The sequence below is a fragment of the Cucumis sativus genome, chromosome 2 (assembly GCF_000004075.3).
Source record: "Cucumis sativus cultivar 9930 chromosome 2, Cucumber_9930_V3, whole genome shotgun sequence".
Classification (NCBI taxonomy): Eukaryota; Viridiplantae; Streptophyta; class Magnoliopsida; order Cucurbitales; family Cucurbitaceae; genus Cucumis; species Cucumis sativus.
This window is the reverse complement of record NC_026656.2, coordinates 3,877,758-3,902,862: the sequence shown is the minus strand read 5'-3', so window position 1 is coordinate 3,902,862 and position 25,105 is coordinate 3,877,758. Positions and strand designations below refer to the sequence as shown.

At 32.1% G+C, this 25,105-nt stretch overlaps 5 protein-coding genes across 6 annotated transcripts; 3 read left to right on the top strand and 2 right to left on the bottom strand.

The window, feature by feature from the left end:
- Positions 1-31: 31 nt before the first annotated feature.
- Positions 32-3,139, top strand: LOC101218472 (translation initiation factor IF3-4, chloroplastic). Its single transcript, XM_004144678.3, has 9 exons — positions 32-489; positions 590-629; positions 763-822; positions 1,364-1,416; positions 1,758-1,813; positions 1,912-1,945; positions 2,175-2,247; positions 2,353-2,445; positions 2,778-3,139. Exons 1-9 carry the CDS (start codon positions 143-145, stop codon positions 2,919-2,921), a joined length of 900 nt encoding a protein of 299 aa, XP_004144726.1. The 5' UTR covers positions 32-142; the 3' UTR covers positions 2,922-3,139.
- A 1,717-nt stretch (positions 3,140-4,856) lies between these two features.
- LOC101215052 (protein MULTIPOLAR SPINDLE 1) lies at positions 4,857-8,643 on the top strand. The gene is made up of 10 exons (XM_011650595.2): positions 4,857-5,219; positions 5,304-5,361; positions 5,443-5,589; positions 5,672-5,731; positions 6,010-6,089; positions 6,270-6,324; positions 6,693-6,803; positions 7,008-7,200; positions 7,650-7,720; positions 8,239-8,643. Exons 1-10 carry the CDS (start codon positions 5,046-5,048, stop codon positions 8,421-8,423), a joined length of 1,134 nt encoding a protein of 377 aa, XP_011648897.1. The 5' UTR covers positions 4,857-5,045; the 3' UTR covers positions 8,424-8,643.
- Positions 8,644-9,136: 493 nt separating this feature from the next.
- Positions 9,137-11,843, bottom strand: LOC101218939 (F-box protein SKIP1). The gene is made up of 2 exons (XM_004144680.3): positions 10,831-11,843; positions 9,137-9,998 (listed from the first exon to the last, which is right to left on the bottom strand). The coding sequence occupies exons 1-2, from the start codon at positions 11,157-11,159 to the stop codon at positions 9,428-9,430; spliced, it is 900 nt and encodes a 299-aa protein (XP_004144728.1). The 5' UTR covers positions 11,160-11,843; the 3' UTR covers positions 9,137-9,427.
- A 3,433-nt stretch (positions 11,844-15,276) lies between these two features.
- LOC105434560 (UPF0057 membrane protein At4g30660) lies at positions 15,277-16,037 on the bottom strand. The gene is made up of 2 exons (XM_011650594.2): positions 15,797-16,037; positions 15,277-15,651 (listed from the first exon to the last, which is right to left on the bottom strand). Exons 1-2 carry the CDS (start codon positions 15,884-15,886, stop codon positions 15,505-15,507), a joined length of 237 nt encoding a protein of 78 aa, XP_011648896.1. The 5' UTR covers positions 15,887-16,037; the 3' UTR covers positions 15,277-15,504.
- Positions 16,038-18,880: 2,843 nt separating this feature from the next.
- Positions 18,881-23,910, top strand: LOC101215299. 2 transcript variants are annotated; one of them, XM_004144747.3, is made up of 3 exons: positions 18,881-19,308; positions 19,863-20,353; positions 22,998-23,910. In XM_004144747.3, the coding sequence occupies exons 1-3, from the start codon at positions 19,155-19,157 to the stop codon at positions 23,607-23,609; spliced, it is 1,257 nt and encodes a 418-aa protein (XP_004144795.1). In that variant the 5' UTR covers positions 18,881-19,154; the 3' UTR covers positions 23,610-23,910. The 2 variants fall into 2 exon arrangements, with proteins under 2 accessions (XP_004144795.1, XP_011648895.1); XM_011650593.2 differs by having other exon boundaries at positions 19,863-20,359.
- The last annotated feature ends 1,195 nt before the right edge of the window (positions 23,911-25,105 follow it).

The following is a 25,105-nucleotide window of genomic DNA, read 5'->3' as shown; positions in this document are numbered from 1 at the left end:
ATATGGAGTTGGAGTGATGAGTCGACTCCAAAACTCAAAAACTATTGTGGATAAGATTTTTCCTTTTCTTTTTTCTTAAAAATTAATTAAAAAAGAATCCCCAAACTCCCTCCCACCACTGCCCCCTCCACAGCTCAAAGCTATGGCTGGGCTCTCCGGCAGTTTCCCTTTCAAATCTCTCTTATCCCAATCCTCCGCCGCTGCCACCACCACCTCCTCCTCCTCCGCCGCACCTCCCCCAACATCCTCCTCTTCCACTACTCCCTTCCGAACTTCATTCCCCTCTCTTCCCATCTCCTCCTCTAATTCCAATGCCTTCAAATTCCGCCTTCACAAATCCAACTCTCTACGTCTCCTCTTTTCCTCTCCCGTTTCCTCTCCTATTCGTACTTCTGTATTTGCTCGACTCGGCGGCGCTCCTCGATCTTCTGGACCGCCTGATTCTAAGCGCTCTAACGATGAAATTGGTCTCGATATTTCCGCCATCAAGTTTGTGTCCTGTACTTGTACTAGTATGATTTATGGATTTTTTTTATATATTTGGAGTTCTTAATTGTTTGGTTGCGTTTTTTGTGATTTATTTGTATAGGTCAATTAATGTGAGGCTTATCGATGCTGAACAGAATATGGTAGGTGTATGGTTTGTGCTTTGGGAAATATATATGTGTGTGTGTGTGTGTTTGTCTGTTTCCTTTTGCTACAATGCAATACTTGTATGCTAGGTGTGGTAGTTTGAAACGTTCATGTTCTTATAATGAATAGGTTGGAGTTGTGTCGAAGGCCCAAGCCATTCAAATGGCTGAAGATGCTGAACTTGATTTGGTATGTCTTCTTGCATCGTTTGTTGTTAAAATAATGGTTTGTCTATGAATTCCAAAGAACCTTGCACCAAAATTTAATCGCCTTTTGAGGAAACATTGTATAGTTCATATTTCTTTTACTAAAAAATGGAATTAAAAGCATATAATAATAAACTATTCGAAAAATTATAGATATAAGCTATAGCCTTTCATCCATAGCTAGAAGAACCATCGCATAGTGAATGGATTTCATTTCACAGCTGTGCATTAGGCCAATTTTACTGTTTGCTCTGATATAAAATTGTAATTTCCTTCTCCTATTTGTCAACACGAGACTTGGATAAATGCTGGATAATGCCTTATTATTAAGATATATGATTAAAAATTTCTTAGAACCTTTGGGTTGTCTGGATGCTCCTGGTGCAATAAACGATGCTCATTTCACATTCTGTTTTTTACTTCTTAACTTGGATAAAGAAGGTCGGGGGCTAATATTTTTCCTGGAATCCTAATATTTTCGTTGCTTTATGTAAGGTTTAGCTAATTCTTTTTATTCCGTTCAGGTTGTAGTATCCCCTGATGCAGATCCTCCAGTTGTTAGAATAATGGATTACAAGTATGCCACTTTCTCTCTCTGGTTTCCCCATTCCCTCTATGCTTGTGGATAAGGTTGTATTTTGCTTGAGTTCAATGCCAATGTGATCAACTTTTATGATTAATTTCAATTCTTATGTTAAACATGTTGTGATGATATATTTTTACATTAATACTTTACTTTTAATTAAATGTTTCCGAGAAAGTATGGAAATATGGTGCAGTATAACGGTGACATAATGAAATAGGATGATTGTTATGTTGTTTTCACTGGGAGAATTGGAAGGCCACTTTTTTTTTTCCTTATTACTATTTTGTTACTTTTATGTTGAGAATTTTCTTTTCCCGTCTTTTGTTTCTCAGTAAATATAGGTATGAACTGCAAAAAAAGAAAAGAGGACAACAGAAGAAAAGTGCTGGTGAATCTCTTTTTTAATAGAGTCTGCATATTTTCTTTGGTACACAAATCTTTCAGATTTGTGGAAAGATACTGACAAAGTGTGGTTTTGAATGTTAGCAACTCGCATGGATTTGAAAGAGCTTAAAATGGGGTAACACATTCCTTCATCTCTCTGTCTCTTTTCTCTCTGGAGGTTTCCTTTTTTTTTTCTTCTTTTTCTCGACTTAAAGCCACTTGAACTTGTGGCGTCTAAGATCAATAATCACCCAGCCTGCAAAAGCAAAGAGACATGAGAGGCCTTTGTCTGCTCTTTCAGAAACATTTATGCACATGTTCCTTTTCTCAATCTCGACCTTCTGGTTGTTATTATTGTTGCACAGTTATAACATCGACCAACATGATTACTCTGTCCGTTTGAAAGCTGCGAAGAAATTTTTAAAAGACGGTGACAAGGTTTCTTATCACATCTTCTATATCTTTCATCTTCTTTTCATGCATCCAGATATATCGTAATAGTTCGTCTGAATCACTTTGGAAGTCTTTTATCGAATATTGTAGGTTAAAGTTATAGTGAACCTGAAAGGTCGTGAAAATGAGTTCAGAAACATAGCAATTGAGCTCATCAGACGTTTCCAGGAAGAAGTTGGGGAGGTATTTATGTTGTATCAATTTTGTCTCGACTTCAATATCTGTTCATCACGGCAATACTAGAGAAAATGATTGCCCATTGTCCCTTATTGTGGTCTTGTTACTCAATACTGCAAATAATGGTTGTTTTATAGAACCATTTTTTTTAAAAGAATGCTTAGAACCTAAAACATTGTGATCATATTGCTTGTTTGTCTTGTTTCTTTCCTATTTGTGTCTGCTAATCTCTCTTTATCCCATATCCGTGCTTTGGGTTAATACCTGAAACCAAGTCTTACCTTCTCTTTATTTATCTCTCTTCCCCATTGACGTTCTCGTTATTTTATTATACACAGCTTGCAACTGAAGAGGCCAAGAACTTCAGAGACAGGAATATATTTATTGTTCTAGTCCCTAACAAGGCTGTTCTTCAAAAGGCTCAAGAACCTCCCAAGAAAAAAGATAAACCTGCAGTTAATGGAGTTTCTGCCAGTGTTTAGTCAAGCTTTCGCCAAAAATAGATGGGTTAGTTGCAACATTCTAAATCTTCTTCTACCATAGAGAAAATTTGAGAGATTAAATGTATAATGTTTTTGTTTAATCTTATGCATCAAACTGTTGTTCGTTCTATTTTTTTAGTGGAATGTTTAGAAATCAGATGTGTTACTAATTCTTTAGAAAACATCAATTCATATAACCATCCTTTGCTCTGACCGTAGTTTTTAATGCCTTGGAGGATGGTGAGTTGATTTGAACGTTGAACTAACAACTAACTAGTATGGTAGTTTTATTGGAAATTATACGTTCTTGCGATAGAATTAGGTAGTTTGTCTCCCTCGAGCTAATATTATTTTGGTTCCTATGTTCTAGAGTTTGTTAAGTTTTAGTCCTCGTTGATTTTAGTTCCTACCATTGGTTTATAGAGAATTATAAAAAATGACAAAATAGACAAACTATTTACACCTTGCAAAATAAGTGTAATGAGTTTTTTCATTTAGTGGATTTTTGTTCTAGAGCGTAAATAGTTTGTATATTTTATTATTCTTGAAAAAACTACTTAGTTTATTTTAGATTTTTTATTTTTTATTAGCATTTTTACAAAATATTCATATATTGTGTTTCTTTGCGTGAAAACTATTGTGATTGTTTAATTAGTTTTAATAATAAAAAAATAAAATAGAATCTAAGATTTAAATTTAAGATTTATTAAAGGTAGGAGAACTATTTTTAGAGTATTAAAGACCTAAATGATATTTTAATCTAAAATAACTTGCAACGCCTTTTCAATAGATAGCCTAAAAATTAGGACAAAATGTCGTTTGACCTCAAAATAATATGTTTATAATTCCTTTGAATTTTATCTATAACGACGACGACATTTCTTTCTTTATATTTTGTAATGATAGTAACAATGAGTTTTTTCCGTCAACAATGTTGTGATATAGTTTGTGACAAAAATAAAATAAAATATTTTCATAAATCAAATATTTGAGAATTTGATACAAAAGTAAATGATAAAGAAAAAAATCTAACTAAAACTAGAAAGTGAGTCGGAACTAAGAAGTGCATGAAAAAAAATATAGACAAAAGTTGAAAAAAATTATCGAGAAAATTTGAATTTTGTTTCATGTTTTCATATTTACTCAATTTATCTTGATAGATAATGTAAATTATGTTTTTAATAACTGCTTCATATCTAAATAGTGCAAATTTTGAAAACATCTTTTTTATTGTATTTAGAATTTGAATTTTACCTTTTAAATATAGAATTACATTAAATACATATGTTTAAAAATTTGATAAGATAGGTTATAAACTCAATTGAGTTTTTAATATAATTTGTATTATTGTTGTATTACAAATTATACAAAATTACAAAATAGTAATTATATAGATTTTTCAAATTAAATAATAAACTTATTCTCTTTGGTTTTAAAAAGACACAATTTAGTCTTTGTGATTTTAGTTTTTTTAGTTTCATAAAATCTTAAACGATAGTCCCGTTTATACGGACTATTTACAAAGTTTTTTCAAATTATAAGAACAATTATCAGGTTTTATCAAACGCTAAAGATTGAACTTTATCTATAGACTAGTTTGTAACTTAATCAAAATATTTAACAAAAAAATATATTTATAAATAAATTAACAATAATTTGTTGTAAAACAAAAATTATCCAAAACTATTGAACATGTAAAAGTATTTACAAAATTTTGTTATATTTTATAACTATTTATTTATGTTATATTTTATAACTATTTATTTATATTTGATTTGGTTTAGATTTGAAAATGTTTCTAAATAAAATTAGTTTTATGTTTCAATCACATTTAAACATTTTTATTAAAAAAATATTTTATTTACAATTTTTGTTTTGTTTTGAGATTGTTGCCAAAGGCCTGAAATTTTTTTGTTATAAAAGAGGTGATGAAATGTCATTTTTCAAAAGCTTTAGTCATCCGTATATAAAACCAACGTGAAGGAAGTGCAAAATCGATTGTATTTGTCGCCATGAACGTTTCAATTTGAGCTTAAAAAAATAACTGCAATCCACTGAGCTTTGAGCTTTGAGCTTTGAGCGCGCTCCATTTCGGTTTTTCTCTTCCGGGAATGTCAGTTGCCGATGGCCGAAAGCCAAGTTCCGGCGGCAAGCGGAGGACTCGATGATCTGTCTCTCAAACTCGCCATAGCCAGTTCTTTTCTACCCTCCGAAGCTTATCAGAATCAGCACCAGCAACATCCTCCAACCGTCTCCAGTCTTTCTTCCGATTCCAATGCTCTCCGGTGGAAGCGAAAGGTCTCTGTATTAGCTTCTCCTTCTTTCTTTTTTATTTTCATTCACTATTTGCGTGGTTTGATTGAAGATCAGTGGAAGTTTTAGGCTAAGGAGAGGAAGCAAGAACTCATTAGGCTTAGAGAAAATCTGAAGCAAGCTGAAGGTCTGTGTATAATAATCTCCTCATCTTCCTTACTTCTTTCTTCGGAACTTATTAGGTTCGTTTCTGATGATTTGACTTTAGATGCTTCGCATGATGATTTGCTTTCCCAAAACTCCTCTTGCAAGTGCTTTTTCTTTGATAATTTGGGAAAATTGAACCCTACGCGGCTCCAAGATGGTACTGATAACAGGTTTAATGACGTTTTACGCCGGAGATTTCTCAGACAAGGTGATTTCCTCGCCATTTTCGGTTTCATTTGCTTACTTTTGTATTCAATATTTTGATATTGTTTCGAAAATTGTCGAAATAGTTCGTTATAGGGAACGGAGGAGAAAATCAGACGATGCAGTTCATCGGAAACGAGTTTTAGGTATATTATTGCTTGATAGAGGCATTGCTCCTTTAAAATACGCTTTGTTAAGTGCGATTTTCAGCGATAACTGTGCCAATCGATTTTATTATTGCATTAATGCGAATTTCAAAAGTAATTCTTATTTTCATGAAAATTTAGGACATATGTGGCGTTTAACCTAAAAAATTCTTCTGTTTAACATATATTTTGGGATTTTTAGCTACTTTATGATCATGCATGAGTTTCTGTCTCTCTCGCTTAACTTTTTATTCTGTTCCTTTCTATTTGAATTTCAGACTTCAATGAAGATGATGAAGTTGAGCGTCTCCAAGCTTCAGTTGATTTTCTTGTAGAGCTTTACGACACTTATTCTCCAGTATGAGAATGCCATTTCTGTTATTGGATTGAACTTTGTTAATTATTTTGGTTTTTCTACGTTAAACAATTAGAGCGTCTGTTCTTATTATTCGTATACGCTTGTAAAATTGTTTGTTTCTAAATTTATTCTGCACAATGCATCGTTTTCTTGATTTTTTTTCTATGATATTTTATACAGGTAGGGGAGGCCAACTTTAAAAATTGGGCTCATCAAGCGGTTGATTTCATTCTAGGTGATGATTCATATATATTTTTCTTAGTACAACAAATGTGAAGTATGAAAATGGGAAAAACATATATGGTTATGATCTATGCTCAGAATGGCGAGATGATGATTCATATGATAATGATATTATTGTTTGGTTAATTAGTTATAAAAGGTCATGGAGGTCAACCCCATTGATATGTTCTGATGCAATTTTTGGTATTTGATGGATTTATGAATCTAATCAAGTTGTTGATGATCTGGTTAATTAGAAAATCATATCTACACAGCTTAAAAACATGATTTACTCTAGCAATACAAAATCTTCTAATGTATTAGTTGTGAGTTATCGTGTATTGTATAACATTAGAAAGAAATGTTATTGTTTTCCTGAAGCTTCATTGAAGGATCTTCTACCAAAAGGAAGGTACGTGGAACTTATTGAAGGAATTATTAGCAGCTTGATTATGCGTTTAATCAGAAAGATGCGATCTCCTGTGAAAGATGGTAAATTCATTTACTTCTGTAGTACATCACAATGTCATTACAACTCTTGTAATTAAGATTGCTTCATTACGTATTCACTATTCAGGTTGTTTCATTTACACGAACGTGAATTTGCTTTGCGTTCTTTTTCTCAATGATAGTGCCATTTGGTGTATTAATTCTTTTATTTTAATACTTTCTTGCTTTCACTTGTTCTCGATTCAGAATTAGAAGACTCTGCCTCCGATGTCCAATTTTATACACAGCATCTAATCCGGGAGCTCGGACGTGAAACGTACATCGGGCAACGTGCAATAGTTTCTGTGTCTCAAAGAATTTCTGCAGCGGGAGAGAGCTTGCTGTTCATGGATCCGTTCGATGACAATTTTCCCAGCTTACATGAATATTTGTTCCTAATGTAAGTACTCTGTAAACTTTCTAATCTTTTTTTATGGTTCTTCTCTAGTCCGAATTAGGATAACTTAGAAGTAGGGAAATGTAAATTTTAATGGTTTCTGTTTGTAATTTGTATACCTCACGATGTAGGAAACTCGTAAAATTTAGTGCCCTTTGCTAGCTTAACTTTATAATCACAAGTTGCGTAAATTCATAAACCAGGCACTAGAAAATTTTCAACAACCTAAAAGAACGTGCTTCAGTTTAAAAAGTAATAATACTGACAAATGGAATTTAATGGGATTCAGATTCACTTCAAACGTGTCTGTTTGTTTCATGTTTTGAGAACGCGTTTAATATCACCGGGAGGTTCCATCCATAGAGCCAATTTGATTGTCAAACCTCTAATGGATTTGTTATTTTGAGTAACTTGTCCTACACCATGACTTGGAAAATTTTAATGGTAAACAGGATTCAACTTATTGAGCTTCTGATATCAGACTACTTACAGATGTGGTCAAAGGATGAAAACTTCGACAGCCGTAAGCATTTTTTTTTCCTTACAGACTTTCTGTTCTTTTCTTCGACATTGCTTTCAACTTTTACAAAATGATGAAGTTATGAACAAGGTTGTTTGGAGAGAATAACACAGAAAACTACATGATAGATTCATATTGCAATATCATTGAAAAAACTATAATATGATATACTCCCTTGAGAGGGCTACTCTCTACCAATATTTCTCACAGAAAATACTGCAAAATTTCACTCCTGAACCCACCCCACATTTTATAACTAAAAGCACTAACAACCTTACTAGGTAATTTCTAATATGCCCTGGCCTTACTATTATTTCCCTAACGTGGTCATGGTCTTACACAATATCATACATTTCTAATTTCTATGATGTTTGCTTTTAATAAATGATATTGAAACTCTTAAACCTACTTAAAAGTAATAATAGAAGTACTCCATTTAATATTTCTCCAAAATTATTTGTAGGAAATATGTTTTGCATCAAGTATTTTCCCCTCTAATTGTTCTCCAAAATGATTTGCAGTGCTCTTTGAAGAGGGAATGATATCCATTCTACATGCAAAGAAAGCTTTAGAACTCTTGGAAAGCAGAAATGGGCTCTACATACTATACATGGATCGTGTCACCGGTGACTTGGCTAATCAAATATGCAATATTCCGAGACTCCGGGAGATCAAGCCAGACATTGTAGACGACCTAATTCATTGATTTAAAGCTATCTAATCCAGGTTTGTAATGCTGTTCTCCTATAACTTTTTCGTTGAGTCCGAGCATATACAATGAAAAATGAAGTGAAATTATCATATTATTGAACATTGACAGCTGAAAATTCTGGGGATAAAAACGTCAAAATAATATTCCAACTTTCACCAATTCATTCATTCATTGGACTAAGAACATTGCCAGTGCTAAATAGAATTTCACCCAATCCCCACCTCTACATGATCTTATTCTTAATTCCGCTGGGAGGTAGCTACAACGGGAAATAAGGACCATGGTGAAAAAGAAAGACCTTGTGGAGAACAAGTTCAAACTATGGTGACTACTTGATATTTAGAATTATTTTCCTGCATTTTTTTTCTTTGCAATAAATATAGTAGACATAAACCTGGAAGATTAGGAACTAAACATGAAGTTTAACTTGCAATAAAAGTTTCAAGGAGATGGTAGGTTTGAGTGATCTATCCCATAAATAGAAATTTTCCATCGTACCTCCTGAACTACCATCCAGCCGCCCTGGTAGGTATAAGGTATAAAACTTAAAATGCATCTAAACCAGAGCTTTTTAAGTCAGATATTTGGACTAGTTATATTGATGGAGGGATCGGAATTTTAGAGGAAGAAAATATAGAAAAATAGTGGTAGAAAAGGAGACGGTCTCAATAACTAAGAAGTGATGGGCGATCCCTGGTGACTACATATTTAGAAATTAATTTTCTAAATGTTGTAATATCATGTGAATTGTCCCATCATTAGCATATTAAGAGATTAGAGATGTACAGGGTGAAACCTGAAACCCATAACAATAACTACAAGAGTACCAACCTTGTGCCACATCAGTCCACCATACAAGTTACAAATATAATACAGACTTGTAACTGTCATAAAACAGAACAGGTAAATTAAAAACTGTACAACTTAGGAAAGCAACATTAAACTTGGTTTCTAAGTGCAGCTATACATATAGTATTAAAAGTGCACTTGCAGAATCATCAAATTCGGAAAATATCAGTTTGGAATCTCTCATCATACAACCTCCAATGATCATACCTCTCCGTGTGAAAGACCGACCTTGGAATGTAGAAATTTGGTTTCCTAATCTCCAAATGCTCCAAACTTGATGTAGCATTCATTATATCTCGGCTGGTCAAGTTCACACACCCAAACAGATCCAAGTACTTGAGGTTAGGACATCCTTCACAGATCAAAGTTAGAGCTTTAGCTGATAGTTTAGAGAAACCGAGTTCAAGGTACTCCAAGTTGTGCATGAATTTTGCAATAGCGGCAGCTTCTGAATCCACATCTTGTGGGCGGGCATCTAGATAATTGTCAGGGACAATTCCCTTATGTTGGGAAGGATCTAGATTGTTAAAAAAGTTTCGTTTTAGAGTCTTGATATTTGGACAATGCCTGCCGATTAATGCCAAAGACACGTTTGAGATTTCGTGACAGTAGCTGATATCTACTTCCCGGAGCTTTTGGCAGCCAAAAGCAATCTTAGCCATTGATCTATCAGTAACATTGGCGCAGCTCTTGATGGAAAGAACCTCAAGGTTTGGGCATCTAAAATGTGAAGTAAGTTGAAAGCCATCAATATATGCCAACCCATAATATGATTTCCTTTTCCCTTTTGATAATCCCTAGTGTCCATGCTATCTTACTCATCTCCAATGCCAGATTCTACAGCCATTTTTGTTGCAAAGCCCATACTCATGACCTCATCGACTATTTAGAGTCAAAACTCTGTATGGACTTGTAAAAACACTATTTTTTCTCTCTTGAAAAACACTCCTAAGCACTTAAAAAATCAATCCAAACAATCTTTAGAAATTGCTTTTTTTTGCAATTAAACTATCCATACGATATGGAAAAAGTTCAAATTGAGTTCATATGGTTTACTATTAGAATTCATTCCCTATTGTTTGAGAAAGATCCTCGTAGTCCCTAAGTGGACTATTTATGAGAACATCAAATTCCATGAAATATTTATGAATTGAAAAAAAAAAACCATGTTTCCAAAACAAGGAATCCTTTCTATAAGGTACATCCCTAACCAATTAGAATTTCTAAATTCATCCCATCCCATCCCATCCCATCCCATCCACCATCCTAAAAAAACCCATCTTGAATGAGGAACCCAACAATTTTAATTCTAAAAAACTGCACATCGATTGTTGAAAATTGAAAGCAGATGCAAAAATCAAGTGATAATGCTTAACTTAATTATAAAATGAAAACAAAAAACTCACAATCAAGATGCTTGCTGAATAAAAAAAAATATGAGAAGAATAAAAATGAAATCTTCTACCCTAATAACCAAACAATAAAGCTCCATTTTTGGCCCCAACAATAAAATTAAAATTAGTATTAAAAGAAGAAAAGTTAATTTAATTACCCTTGAGCGACTAAATCGAGAGAAGAATCGGAGCAGTGTCTAATCCGAATAACTGAAAGAGATCCAAGGCTCCAACGGACGGCAGATCGGAGCATGGAATCAATTTTGGTCTCGAACTCCGGCAACCACCAGGCCGGAAGCTCGGTGGGGGCAGACTCGAACCTTTTTTCGAGATCGAAGTGTGAAAAAAGAGAAGGATCCGTGGCGGCACGGAACCAGTGTTTGCAAACGAGCATAGGGCCGCGCCACCGCTGCTCCATGGTTAGACGGGAGAGGATGTTGGTTAGACACTCGTGAGTCAGCTCCGCCCATGGTGACGGCTCCGCCATTTTTTGGGTGACCTTGGAAATAAATTTAGGAATGAAGAAAGGAAATAGAGGTTTTTATTTTTCTTTTCGTTTGGAGTTTTCGTTGAGATGCGCGGAGTAGAAGCAAAAGCGCAATCCGATCATTTGGCGTGAGAATGGAGATAGTCTCAACCGACCCTTTTCTTAATCGAAAAAGTTGCAAAAACCATTTTCAACTACGTGGATGGTGTTATTCCTATTATCTCGCATTTCTCAATTTGTATTTTTCACCTCGTTATTTTAATCAACTTTCCTAATTATTCTCTCTTAGAATAACTACCCACTCAACTCTCCAAAATAACTATAACCAAACCCCTCATATATCTTTCTAATCTCTCTCGTCAGGTTGCAATTGAAATCATCAATCATAGACATTTTTCTTCGATTCCCCATTTGAATTCTCAATCCTTTTCAATTATTCTTCAATTCTACATACAAATTACCCACTCATTGGAGCTAGAGGACATATGCTCTTCCATTCTCAATTGCAAAAAAAACAAGAAAGAAACCGCACAACATTACGAGGAGAAGCGAACTATATGACTTCATTTTCAATTTATGAAAAGGTATATATGTATGAGTGGGAAGGAGGACTGGGAAGAAAAGCAGCAGAAAACATATCTATGTCGAACGCAAAAAAGGGAATGAAAATCATAAAACAGAAACAGAACATAGAGAAAGACTAGAGAAGAAAAGAGTGAAACCCCAATATGTTGAGAATTTGAAAAAGGAGAATTAGGAACTTTTGAGAATTTGAAAGTAGTGAGGACCCACCCTGTCAACCTCAATATCTCCACCTTCTTGTTGTACTTGTACCCATACTTCAATTTATCGTGAATTGAAGAGAGGTACTAGAGAAAAGAGAGAAAAATACAGATATTCAATAAATAAAAAATTAACAACCTTTAGGGATCGGATCAAATTAAAAGTTTAGAAACGTGAATGTAACCAAACTCATAGTTTCAGGATATTTTCTACAATTTTTTCTTTTATTACAATTCAATTATTCATATTTATCATCGGTTATTTTTGTGTAAATTATTCAAATTACTCGATCTAAGAGTAATTGTCAACTCAATTCTTAAAAAGAAAAAGAATATTCGTACTAACATCTCTTTTGATGGGAACCGAAATAAACATTTTAAAAGTATATGAACCGATATGAGCCAAAGTTGAAAGAACAATGAGCAAAATGAAATTTTTAAAGACTTAAGAACCAACCTGAACCAAAATGAAAAAAATAGAAAGACGAAAATAGTATTTATATTAATTTTAATATATTTATTATCATATTTTTAGAAAGTAACCATCTGATGTCTCTCAAAAACAAAACAAAAATAGAAATTAAAAAATAAAAATAGTCATTATTAAAATACATAGAATAGACTAACACAAAATAAAATAGATATTAACATCAATTTATTGATTTTTTAGAATAAATTCAACTATATATTTTTAAAACTTAATCCGCCAATTATTGTAGGTGGAGCAATTATTTTAAAAGCTTAAAAAATTATTGAAAATTTGTGAGGGGAGCAAAGTTGGTTTAGTGAAACTCATATGCACACATCTCCTCCTAATGTCCTTCATCATTCTTTATATCCTTTTACCTTTTATCCGTTTCTTATCAAAATAATATTAACAATAACCCTAAATTATAAAACACATCCATTATCTGCCCTCTGTTTTGTGTCAAAAATATTTCTAACTTTAATATATATTTAATTTTTATCAATACGTCAATATTTTTACATTTTCATAAATTTGATATCGATAAAAGAGGTGAATTGATATTTTCATTATATTGTAAAATAATACATGAATTACAAAAAAATAAACGTAAAAATGACACTAAAAGACATGTTTACTTATTTGAAAACAATAAAATATTTATTTATTATTTTAGATTTATTTTTTGAATTATATTTACGAAGACTCAATTTTTTATAGAATTAATTTTTTTTCGGATGAAACATAAAAATTCGTAAAATCTAGTTTTTAAAAATGTAAATACATCTTGATATTCTCGAAATATATCTCTAGGATTAGAGAATTTCTCCAACATATCTCTTGATATTGAAGGCATGTAAAGGTGTATTTGCTCGTGTTATTGGTACAAAATCTCATTCATTTTAAAGAACCAGAAGTTTTTAATAGAAAAAAAAAGGAGAAAGTGATTGGGAATGTAACATTGGTTGATATTTCTCTAAATCAATCATTTGTGAAGAATATGTCGAACTTATATTGTATAAATGTCGACATCTCCCTTTCTTTTAGTTATCACATCGTCTCATTTTAGTAATATTCCTTCATGACTTCATATTTCTTCATTTCATGATCTTCTTTTTCTTTATCAAGGGTTCACTCCAAATCCGATCGGAATATAAGAATCTTCTTTTCTTTTTCTCGAATTCCTTTTGGAGATAGGGATGGAGAATACATACCACATGCATCCACACACTAAATCATTCCTCTATAATTCTAAAACTATATTACATATAATTATTTGGTTTAGGTCATAATATAACATTAAATTTGTTTTTAAAATTTTAAGTCTATTAATGATTTAAGATGGTATGAGTGCATGTGTGATGATCCAAGAGGACTCCTCTTAAGAAGAATTTGTTGTTTAAATTATCTTTATTATATTTTTAATTTGATTTATTATTCCTCTTACTTATGGAGGGAATTTGTTGTTTAAATTACCTTTATTATATTTTTAATTTAATTTATTATTCCTCTTACTTATGGAGGAATTTTTATAACAGACAAAAATTAAAATTATTTACAAAATATAGTAAAAAAAACAATCAAATGAATTATATAGAATCTAATAATTTGGCCAGAGTTTTGTAAATAGTTTTAATTGCTCTATTTTAAAACAATTCTATTTCTTTACTTAAACTCTCATTTTAAAAATATATAAGACTGTAGATCTTTTGCCATGATTACTTTTAGTATCATATAAAGTTAATTTAGTACATATATTTAGGTGTAGATTTATGTCAAGCTCATAATCAATTCATTGTGATCAAATTCAATATTATGATCTAAAAGTAAGTTCAATTCAACTATATTTAAGATCTAATTTGATTCTTCATAGTGTTAAGTACAATAGACTCTCATATATCTTTACAATGATATGATATTATCTACTTTAGATATACATGATACACTCTTGTGGTTTTGATTTTGTTGTCACCTCAAAATGTTTCATACCAATAAATATAGTTGTCTACACTTATATACTCATGATCACTCTCTTTCATATTTAGGATACTAAAAAAAACAGAAAAGTTACTTGGCGCTCAAATGAGAGTGTTTAAAACTTGTTAAAATCACATAAAATACATTGTACTCAAATCTTTTAGTCGAGGGGCGACCTATAAAATAACTTGTATGTAAGAGATCCTTGCACATGTGTGGTTCTAACTAAACATACAAAAAATAAGCCCTTGGAGATAATCAACCCTTCTCCTTAGTGGTCGTAAGGTAGGAGTATTTATAAGTCATTTATATGATACTCTTGTTCAATAAAAAGTAGTTTTTAAAAACTTTTTTTTTTATTTAGAATTTAGCTCAGAATTCAACTCTCATATTTAGAAAAAAAAAATGTAAATCAGGGTAAGAATTTGAAAGGAATTAGGTTTAATAATTACCATTATGACTATGTTATGGTTATATATTATTGTCACATTAAGGCTACCATTATTGTTACCACTTAAATTTAATTTTGAAATCTTTAGTGTTGCTATAATGGCTATCTCGTTATCACTCGACCCCTAGAAATAGAAATGGTAACATCAAATTTAAGAGTAATCCAAAAATACATTTACGATGGAAGCTGATTCATCAATAAAATTCTACCACGATTGCACCAATTTTTTTTAATTAAAATTAGGTTTAGGGAATAGAGTTTAAGATTTAAATGAAGATTTTAACTTCATTTTTTTCGTTTATCGAAAGTCATTTCAGTTCTTCCTCCATTCTTCTAACTTTCTACGACACTCACACTCACATCTTATTTCAAAGTCCCTTAAGCCACACTTCCAATCCCAAATGAAAACAATTCTTTTTTGTTCTCATATAAGTACAGATATATAATCAAATGGCCCACTTTTCATATTGTGTTAATTCAAATTGTTCAACAAAATCCAATCCAATCAAAGAAAGAGAGAGCCTTACAAATCTAAGTAGAGATGATGAGAAAGCCAATAATCCAATATCCAGAAAAGAACAGAGAAAACTACTTAAGAATCAGCAATAATTATTGATCCATACCATAAGTTCTTAAAAACACATAGAGATCAAGAAATTCAAACTTGTTCTATTCCGCCGACACCGAGGAATACAGCGGACGCCTGTACTCATCAAAGAACTGGTCACGATCCACGAACGCAATGGCGTACACTGCGTAAATGATCCCCGGAACGTAACCCAGAAGAGTCAAAATCAAACACAGACAAAATTCCACCTGCGAATAATCAAAATAAAAATCTATTTCAGATCAACATCGTCAGATCATTTAGATTAATCGCAGAGGGAGAGAAGTTTCTTCGGTCGTTGTTTTAGGTCAGTTTGGGGAAATTAGAAGGAGAAGCAGAAGAAAGAGGAATTACCGTGCAACAGCCGAATTTGAGGCAAACTCCTAGAGGAGGAATGAGGATGGCGATGAGAATCTCGCAGCAGATCTCACAACCGTTCACCATTTTTGATTGAAGAGAGAGGTTTGTGGAAGTGAAGAGAGTTAATGGAAAAATCTGTTTGTTAGGTTTGTTATCTATTGATCATAACAATTTTAAAGTCTCAATCCCAATTTTTTTTCTTCTTTTTTCATTTATTATTGTTTGTCTTCCACGTTTTGCCTTTTTCTAATATATATATATATATATATATATATATATATATATATATATTAATACTGTTATTTGTTTTTTTCAATAAAATTCTTTTATAAAGTAGGGGTGAACATTGATCGGTCTTTTAGATCAAACCGTCTTAGAATTGACTATGCTTTTGTAAATGTTCAAACAGACTATAAAAGATTGAACTTAGTTAAACAAAAAGAACTAATTTTAGATCTAGTGGTACACCCCCATCTTAACGTGTTTTAAGTAAAGTTCTAACTTATTTTCCAAATTCACTATCAATTGTTAGATACGATCTTAAAAATTCAAAAATCTATTAGACACAAAAGTTAAAATTTAAAATAAATTATTGCAAAAACGACCATATTTGACTATCACATTTGGGATTTATAATAAACATTTTTAAAAACCAACGTTTAAAAGAAATACACCAAACATGTCACAAACTTTAATTTAAGGTAAATATGAACGTGATAGATTGAAAAATCGACCCGACTGACCAAAACTGATTGAATCGAAGCTGAATTGAACATAAAGAGAGGTTTGGTTGGGACTGGTTTAGGAAATTTCAAAAGTTATACTGATCAACGATAAGTTTTTATGGTCATGATCAATTTAAACAATTATGCTAAAAAAATCAATTCTGACTACAAATTACCCAAATTAAAATATTCCCCCAAAACTCATCAAAACACACACTGAATTACCATACATAACATTATCTTAAAAAACAATATAATTTTGGATCATGAACAACATTATTGTAAACAATAAATAAAGGAATTTGAACTTTAGAAAAGATCAACAAAATCTTCACCCATAAATATGGTCATGTATATATTTTATTTCTTTTTTCCTCCCATTGGTTGTCATTGGAAATTATTTCTTGAATTCTTTGACATGTTCTATTTTGTTTATGTATTAAAATTCAATTGCATTAACTCATAACATTTAAGTCCTAAGATATTGGTTGATTAGGGTTGTTCTTGTACCTTATTGTTATAGCCCACATGTGTTGATTGAAGTGACTACATGTAGAGATTGGGGAATGAAATAGTGAGAATAAGTAAGAAGATATTGAATAAGAGAGGAAACATATGAAGTGTTAAAATTATCATTAATTGAAACAAACGAGAGACGTGAAGTTATAAAATGAGGTCAGATGAAAGAATGTAGATAAACGTTGTCTATATACTAATTGACAAAAAAGTTTAGCAGTTCGATGATGTTTTCTATCATTTATCATTCATCATTTAAGAGTTCATGTATTATTGAAAAGGCCACATGGCAATAGGGTACATTGAGAAAACTTTCCTCCTATATACTATAAGAAATCTTGCATAAAATTAGTTGTTAAAGATATTCTTTTCGTTGCAACAACTTTTTAGTGACTAATATAAATCGTTGCAATGATTCGCTGCTAAACCCAAGTCAGAGAATCCCTTTTGGGCGTATTCAAAAAAACGCCACAATATGTGACGAACCCTACAAAGTGTTGCATGATGTGACTTCAGGATGAAAATGGCATGACGTGACGTTTACTAATAGTAAATAATTTCATTCCTCTAGTTTTTCCTAAAATTTCTGTGTGTATATATATAAAAGTAGAAAAAATAAAAGCAATTAACAATAATAAAACTTGAAAGAATTACAAAAGGGAGATGTACAAGTTTTCATGTAAAGTTGCAAAGTTAAAACATAAGGTAGAACAAAATAGGCATCGTATAGCTATAGCAACGATGTTTATAAAGTAAGTTTATCAATCGTGCTATCCGAAAAGAGATGAGAAGAAAGATAATGATAATTCACTCACTTGGAAGTATATGATTTACTCAATCCAACCCAATAGAACGATTATTTAACTAAAAGCAGTCATATCTAAGAAAACTCTCAAAGTCTCATGCATAGAGATGTTCATCAATGACCACTCACTCATACATTGAAACCAACACTTTAATTCATTTATGAAATTTACATCACTGGAACTTTATATGCAACAAATGCTTTCAAACATTCATATCAATAGACTAAATAATAATCCAAAAGAAAATAAACTTAGTCGATCCATTGAATCTAAAAAAACTTTGAAACAAAACATAACATGTTAAGTGAGTGCGCTTAAAAAGTGCAAAGTATATTTTAGAAAAAGACAACAAAATTTTAGTTGTATAGTATCAAACCAAGGTCTAAGTATAAATTATGGTAATGATAATGGATAGCAATTTTAGGAATAATAATTAAATATAGGAAAATCATAGAAAATGACAAACCGAGTGTAATGCATTTTTGTACTTTAGTGATTTTTTTTTGCATCGAGGGTAAATAGTTTGTATTTTCTTTTATTATTCTTGGGAAAAAAAAAACCCTTACAATTACTATAAGATTTAAATTTTTTTGTAAATATAACAAAATCTAGTTGTACTTGGTGGATATTTGCTAGTCTACAAGACTATTCATGATTGATGGATATTTGCAACATGGTATACAATTTGACGAAATTTACTATATTTGCAATCTTTTAAAAATATCAGTCGGAAATATGATTATATATGCTAATATTTTGAATCTAATGGATATATTTGCAACTATTTATTTAAAATTTTAACTTAAAATTTAAATATTTAATTTTAAAAAGTAAAAGTAAAGAAATTAAAAGGAAAAAAATCTAAATAAAAAAATCTAAAAAGGCCTACTTTTATTTAGGTTATTCTTTTCTCAAAAAATTGAAGACAATATTGGAAAAAAAGAAAAATCCAATAAAAAGGTCAATTTGTTTTTTAAAAAATACTCCACACCTATTTATTCATTTGAAGAAAAAAGAGAATCCCATTTGAAAGAGAGTATTTGGAGAGTGGAGAGATACGGTGCGAACAACGCTTCCCCTTTTCCCCCTCTTTCTCTCCCCTTTCTTTTCAACTTTCCTTCTTCTACTTCTCACGCGCTAACACTACCCGCTGCTTTCCCTTCCTAAACTCTTCATTTCCTATTTCTTCTTCTTTCTTCTTCTTTCTTCTTCTTTCTTACTTCTTCTTACCTTCTCCCTTTCATCTTCCGCCTCTCCCCCCGATTCTCTTTCTGTTCCCTTCCTTTTCTCTGTTTTTTTTTTTCTATGGAGTTCAAGTTTCGTGTCGATGATCTCCGAAAGCCACCGCCACCTCCACCGCCTCCTCAGATGCACTTTCTTCCTCCTATGCCTCCGCCAATGCACTTTCTTCCTCCTGCTTCTCCGGCTGTTTATTGTTTATCTGAGCAAGGATTTCCAGGTTTGTGTTTCTTGTCAACTTTTTTCTTTGTTTGTTTGTCCGCATTATGATTTTCATTCTTTAGATTCTTTCGATTTTTGGATGATTTGTTGTGTGAAGTCTTTGTTTGTTGTTTGCATTGCGAGTTTTTGTGTTGTTTATGTGTTTACTCTGTTTGGATTTTCGGATGGAGGGGCTGAAGATTTCTCCTGTTTTTTTTTTTTTTTTGTATGATTTGAATTTTGAGTAGTGAATAGCTTTTGTTTTCTTGGGATTCAAAAGCTCTTTACTGAGTGCGTTGGAACTCTGACCTGTTCATGGTTTTTTCGATGAGAGATTTAATTGGAATTTTGTTGAGCATTAAATGTAAAATTGTATTCAGGGAAAGAAATTGAACTTTTCCTTTTTCTAGCTCGGTTAGGATTTTTTATTCATTTTCAGTTACGGAAGCGGTTCCTGTTTTAGATCATCACAAACGGTTTTCGATTCTCTTTCAACGGTTGCGATCGCACTTCTTAGAACATATGGAAGTCTTGGATTTCTCTTTACTTATCTCCGATTTTACATGGTTTTAGATTTCTTCATGGATTCAGCAGACGCGTTCAGACAAACGACGAACATCGGAACACTGAGACAGCCGTTCAATTTAAACGAGGAAATGCACTTGGAGATGGAGTTTATGCGATTGAGAGAAGAGAAATTGATTGGGGAGATTGAACGGGAGCGATTTCTGAAAGAGGAAGCGAGGAGAGAACTGAGGTTGTTCGAACGAGAGATCGCTATTCGAGGACTTACACAGTCGGCAGTTGGATATCCTTTCCAACAGCCGCAACGATGGGTAGCGCCGCCGTTCTGCCCTGTGACAGGGCCGCCGTCCAGCGCTGTGGCAGTGCCTTGTCCATCGCCGTCTCAGGCATTAGTGGTGCAATCGTACCATGAGTGGCAGAATATGGAGCAAGTAAAAACTTCCGACCGCCTAGGGTTTGGTGCGGTGGCGTTGCGGCCGCGGATTCAGCCATTAATGGTGGAAGACAAAAAGGAGGCTGCCAATGAAAGAAAACTCATTGTACTGGTTTGACTCTTTATCCCTATATTTTTACTTTCCTTTGATGAAATATATTCCATGTTTTAGGGTTTTTCAAAATCATTTTTGGCATCATCTTTTGGAATGATTCCCTCAGTTTAACTTGGAAAATCGTCAGAAATAAGCTGATTGAGTTTTAGGGTTCTTTTACCAATTTATAGATTATAGTAATTTTTTCAAATATCCCTAAATCTTATACTAATCTCATACTAAATCTTATATGTTTCTAAATTTTCTTATGGGGCATTTGGGGGTGAGGAGTGCAGTCTGAGTATTATTATAGTTTGCTGGGTTTTATAGTAAGTTGTTACGTTATTATAGTATGTGTTTGGGATACATATTTGAGGGGAGTGGAGTGAGCTATTTTAGCCCAACTCCATGTTTAGGCATGTATTAAGTGAAAGGGATTAGAGTTGTTTAACTCACCGAGTGCCCGTAGCCCCCGAGATCATATTCCATCATGCTTATTTTCTTTAGCTCTCAGGCTATCTCGGGCGAACTTTGGCTTGAGATCATTGACATCTTTAAGCATTATGTCAATGATCTCGAGTTGAAGTTGGTCTAACATATAAGCATTATTCGGTACGCTAAGGTTGCCTCGAGATGTCTTTGAGAGAGATCGAGAAATTTTCTTCAAAAAGTTTTTTAAATTTGGAAGAATTTCGGGGTCGAGGAGGTTGACCTCAAGCAAAGCAAAAATTTTTGTGGTCATCTGGGCCTAGAGAATGAGTAAAATAACCCTCATCTATCCCCTCTTGCTTAATCCATGTGGAGTGGGCTAAAATAACCCACTCCACCCACTGGGCTAAAATAACCCACCCCACTCCCCAAAGTCTGAGTGCCCAACACAGCTATAATTTTTTTAAATCTTTGAATGGCAATTGGATATAATATTTGGGAAAATAATTTAATTTAAAATATATAAGATTTGAGAAATTACCAGAATCCCATGTTAATCTCTCCATGGTGATTTGACCCGTTGAAGTAATTATTTTTTTATCGAGTCAGTTGAGGCTCAGTTTTTGGTATATCACGCTCACCTTCATTAGTTGAAAATTTTAAATTTCCAACTAAAGTTCGGTGGTTGATTGGATGGACTGAGAAAACTTAAAAGACAATTTCCTATTTAATTTGGAGGTATTGACATTTTTTTCAAAATCATTTTTTAAAGGTGTTTCAATCTCCCATCTGCCTTTGTTGTCCTGAAGAAAGAATGTTTTCTTTTTCTTTACATAAAACTTAGGCTAGTTTCATAACCATTTCTATATTGTTTTTCGTTTTAGTTTTTTTTGTAATTTATGCTTGTTTACCCACTATTTTTTAGTTTGGTTTTTTATCTTTTGAAAAGTTTGAATTCTTAGTCAAAGTGGATAAATAGACCAGTTTTTGGAAACTAATTATAGTTTTCAATAAACTTGTTTTTTTTAAAAAAAACTTGGACTGAAAATTCAATCTTCTTTTCTAATAGGGTTGAAAACCACTCTAGAGAAAATGTGCAAAAATAAGCAAAAAAAAATTAAAACAAAAAATCAAATTCAAGAAATACGTCCACTATCCCAACTTATCAACACAAATAAATTCTTAATTTTCCTTTTTTGTATTTAATAGATGCTTGACCTATTCAATGTTTATAAAAATTACAAAATCTAGAGATTGATTTGAAAGTTCATGGATTTATAAGACACAAATAAAAAATTTAATTACAAATTTGTAGGCCAGAGAGACTCTAAATTTTAGAAGAGAATTTTAATTTGAGAAGAAAAATGAATGGTTAATTTTGAGCTATATATCTATGTATGTCTATATATGTAGATATGTATATTGATAAATATGTCTAGATATGTGTATATCTAGATGTAGACATGTGTATGTGTGTATATGTATATGTATGTATATATGTATGTAGATATGTATGTAGATATGTATGTATATATGTATGTATGTATATATGTATGTGTATATCGAGATATAGACATGTGTATGTGTGTATTAAATGGTTAAATAATAATTTACTCCTAACTCTGAAATCTGAATCTAGTTTATTCTTATAACTTTCAAAAGGTCCTTATAATTTAAAAAATGTGTAGGGCCCAATTTAGTCCTAACTCTGAAGTCTGAATCTAGTTTATTCTTATAATTTTCAAAAGGTCCCTTATAATTTAAAAAATGTGTAGAAGGGCCCTAAAATTTTAGTGTCTCTAATTAAAAAATGTTCAAGAACAGTCACTTTTGAGAGTTTAAATAAACACTAACCCAGAGTTCAATTGTAATTTAATCTATTTTTGTTGGTGGTATTTAAATGCGAACTTCAATAAAACTGGCAGACAAATGTTAAGATTTCAAAGGTTGCCAAACTTCTAAAAGTATTTCTATGAACTTTTCTTTCAACTCAAGCTTTAAATTTACTGGGACAAAATGGAAGTTTTTCATAGCCTATATAGGTATATAGGAATTATTGATGATCAGGTTTCTATTATTGATACATTGTTTGAATAATGGCACGATTTAGAAAAATTATCCTACTTAAAAAATATGTTTGTAACGACTTTTTAAGTGCTTTAGAAAGTGGTTCTAAGCACTTAGAAAGTCGAGTTCATTTCTTATAGAATTGAGAATGCTGCTACAGGAAAAACCCGTTCCGAATGCCTTTAGAGAAGAGCGAAAGGCTGAGACGACGACATCACCATCCATCAAACACATCCTACCATCTCTTGTGAAGAAGACTTCCAAGGACGAGTGGAGTTGTGCCCTGTGTCAAGTAACCACTGCGGAAGAAAAATCTTTTAATGATCACCTTCGTGGCAAGAAACACAGGCGTAAAGAAGCAAACCTGAGAGCTGAAAAGGAGAGCAAAGTTTCCCGAGTTGCACATGAGCCATTATCGAAAAAGAGGAGAAAGCTACAGAAAGCCATGGCAGCGGCAGCAGGAGGAGGTGCGGAAGGAAAGGAAACAAAAGATGGAGAAGCAGATGTAGGTGAGAAAAGTGAAGGCAGTGTTGACATGAATGCATTAATTCCGTACTTTCTGAAAAAGGAGAATAAGCAGCAGCAAGAGAACAACCCGACTACTAACAACGATGTCATGGCAAAAAGTTCAGTAAAGTTCAGTTTTTGGTGTGAAAAGTGCAAAGTTGGTGCTTATGTAACGAAAGTGATGTTAGCTCATGTGAATGGGAAGCAACACCAAGCAAAACTTAAAAAAGCTAATCAAACTGAGGAGGAAGAGCGACTATTGTAAGTAAGTAATTTTAGCTTTGAAGAAATGTAGATTCTGGACAGAAGAAGGGGAACTGGCAACGACACGTGTTGCTCGGTGATTTGGGGGCGAGGGGTGGGAAACAATATAGTTTAGGCTAACCCTGAGTTATTTTCAAAACTTTAGTGGTGCTTGATTGATTCCACAGTTAAAAAAGTGATTCTAAAAAATGGTTGGTAAGTATATGGTTAATGTATAGTACTGCATATAGAAACTACATTTGGTAAATGTAGGTCCGTACTAAATTATTTTTTAAGTATCTATCTTAGTGTGTTTCATGTAATTTTTACCATTGAAAGAATCACTCTCAACTTTGCACTGAGAGAGATTACGATTAGAGAATACAAGTAAACAATAATAAATATAGTCACACTCACAAAATCACTTCATACATTTTCTATATAAATCCATCATACATACCTTTTTGAATTAACTTGGATGTGTTATATCTTTTTTAGGTTATCATGACTTGAAATACATAAATTTAAAATAAATTGAAAGAGATGTATGTGGACATACCTAAGACTAAAATAGCTATTTTTGCTACAGCAAATATCAATTTTGTATTCTCAAATAAGTTATCATAACCTTCGGTTTTTACATTGTACATTCATCACTTTTTATTCTTTGTTATGGTGTTTATTACTTTATTTTTTGAATTAAAATAGTTTACATCTTAAACACATGACATTATAACAAAAATTATATATTCTAACACCATCAAACTATAAATGGGTCGTTGTCTCCTCCTTTACTTCAAAGCTTAACAAATTTTGTCTTTTATAACAATTTGCCAACAACACCATATGGCTTTTACCATAAATAAGAAACATTTTCTAGATCCGTATGCAAATGATGGAACATCTAATCTCAAAATTGCAAATGATGGAACATCTAATCTCAAAATTGAAAGTACATGTTTTATATCAGTTGAACAATAATTTATTTTGATAGATAAAATATAGATTAGAGAGTTATATGAAATTAAGGTAGTAGTCTTCCATGTTGGTTACCTAACTATAATTAATTTATTACGAGTTTCTTGACACTCTAAGGTTAAAGAGTGAGACAGTTTGTCCCATGTGATTTATCAGATGAGTACATAAGTTGACTCAAACACTCACGAATATAAAAAAAATGAAACTATTGTAACAAATTTGATATTAGATCAAATTTATAGACATATCAAAAGAAATTTCATTCATAAAGTTGAAGGAGATTATTATATTTTAGTTTTAAAACTTAAACAAGATAGTTCTAAATTTTTAACTATGTCAAAAATGTGAATTCTTAAAAAGATTAATTCATATACAAATTTGATTTGTAATTTTGAACGTTGAGTAGCCATATACAAATTTCAAATGAAAAAAATAAATTATAACTTAATCTTGATTAAACACTAATTAATGTAAACTATAGAATAATATTAAGTACATAACACACAATTATGTAAGCATTTATTCTAAATCAGAACATAA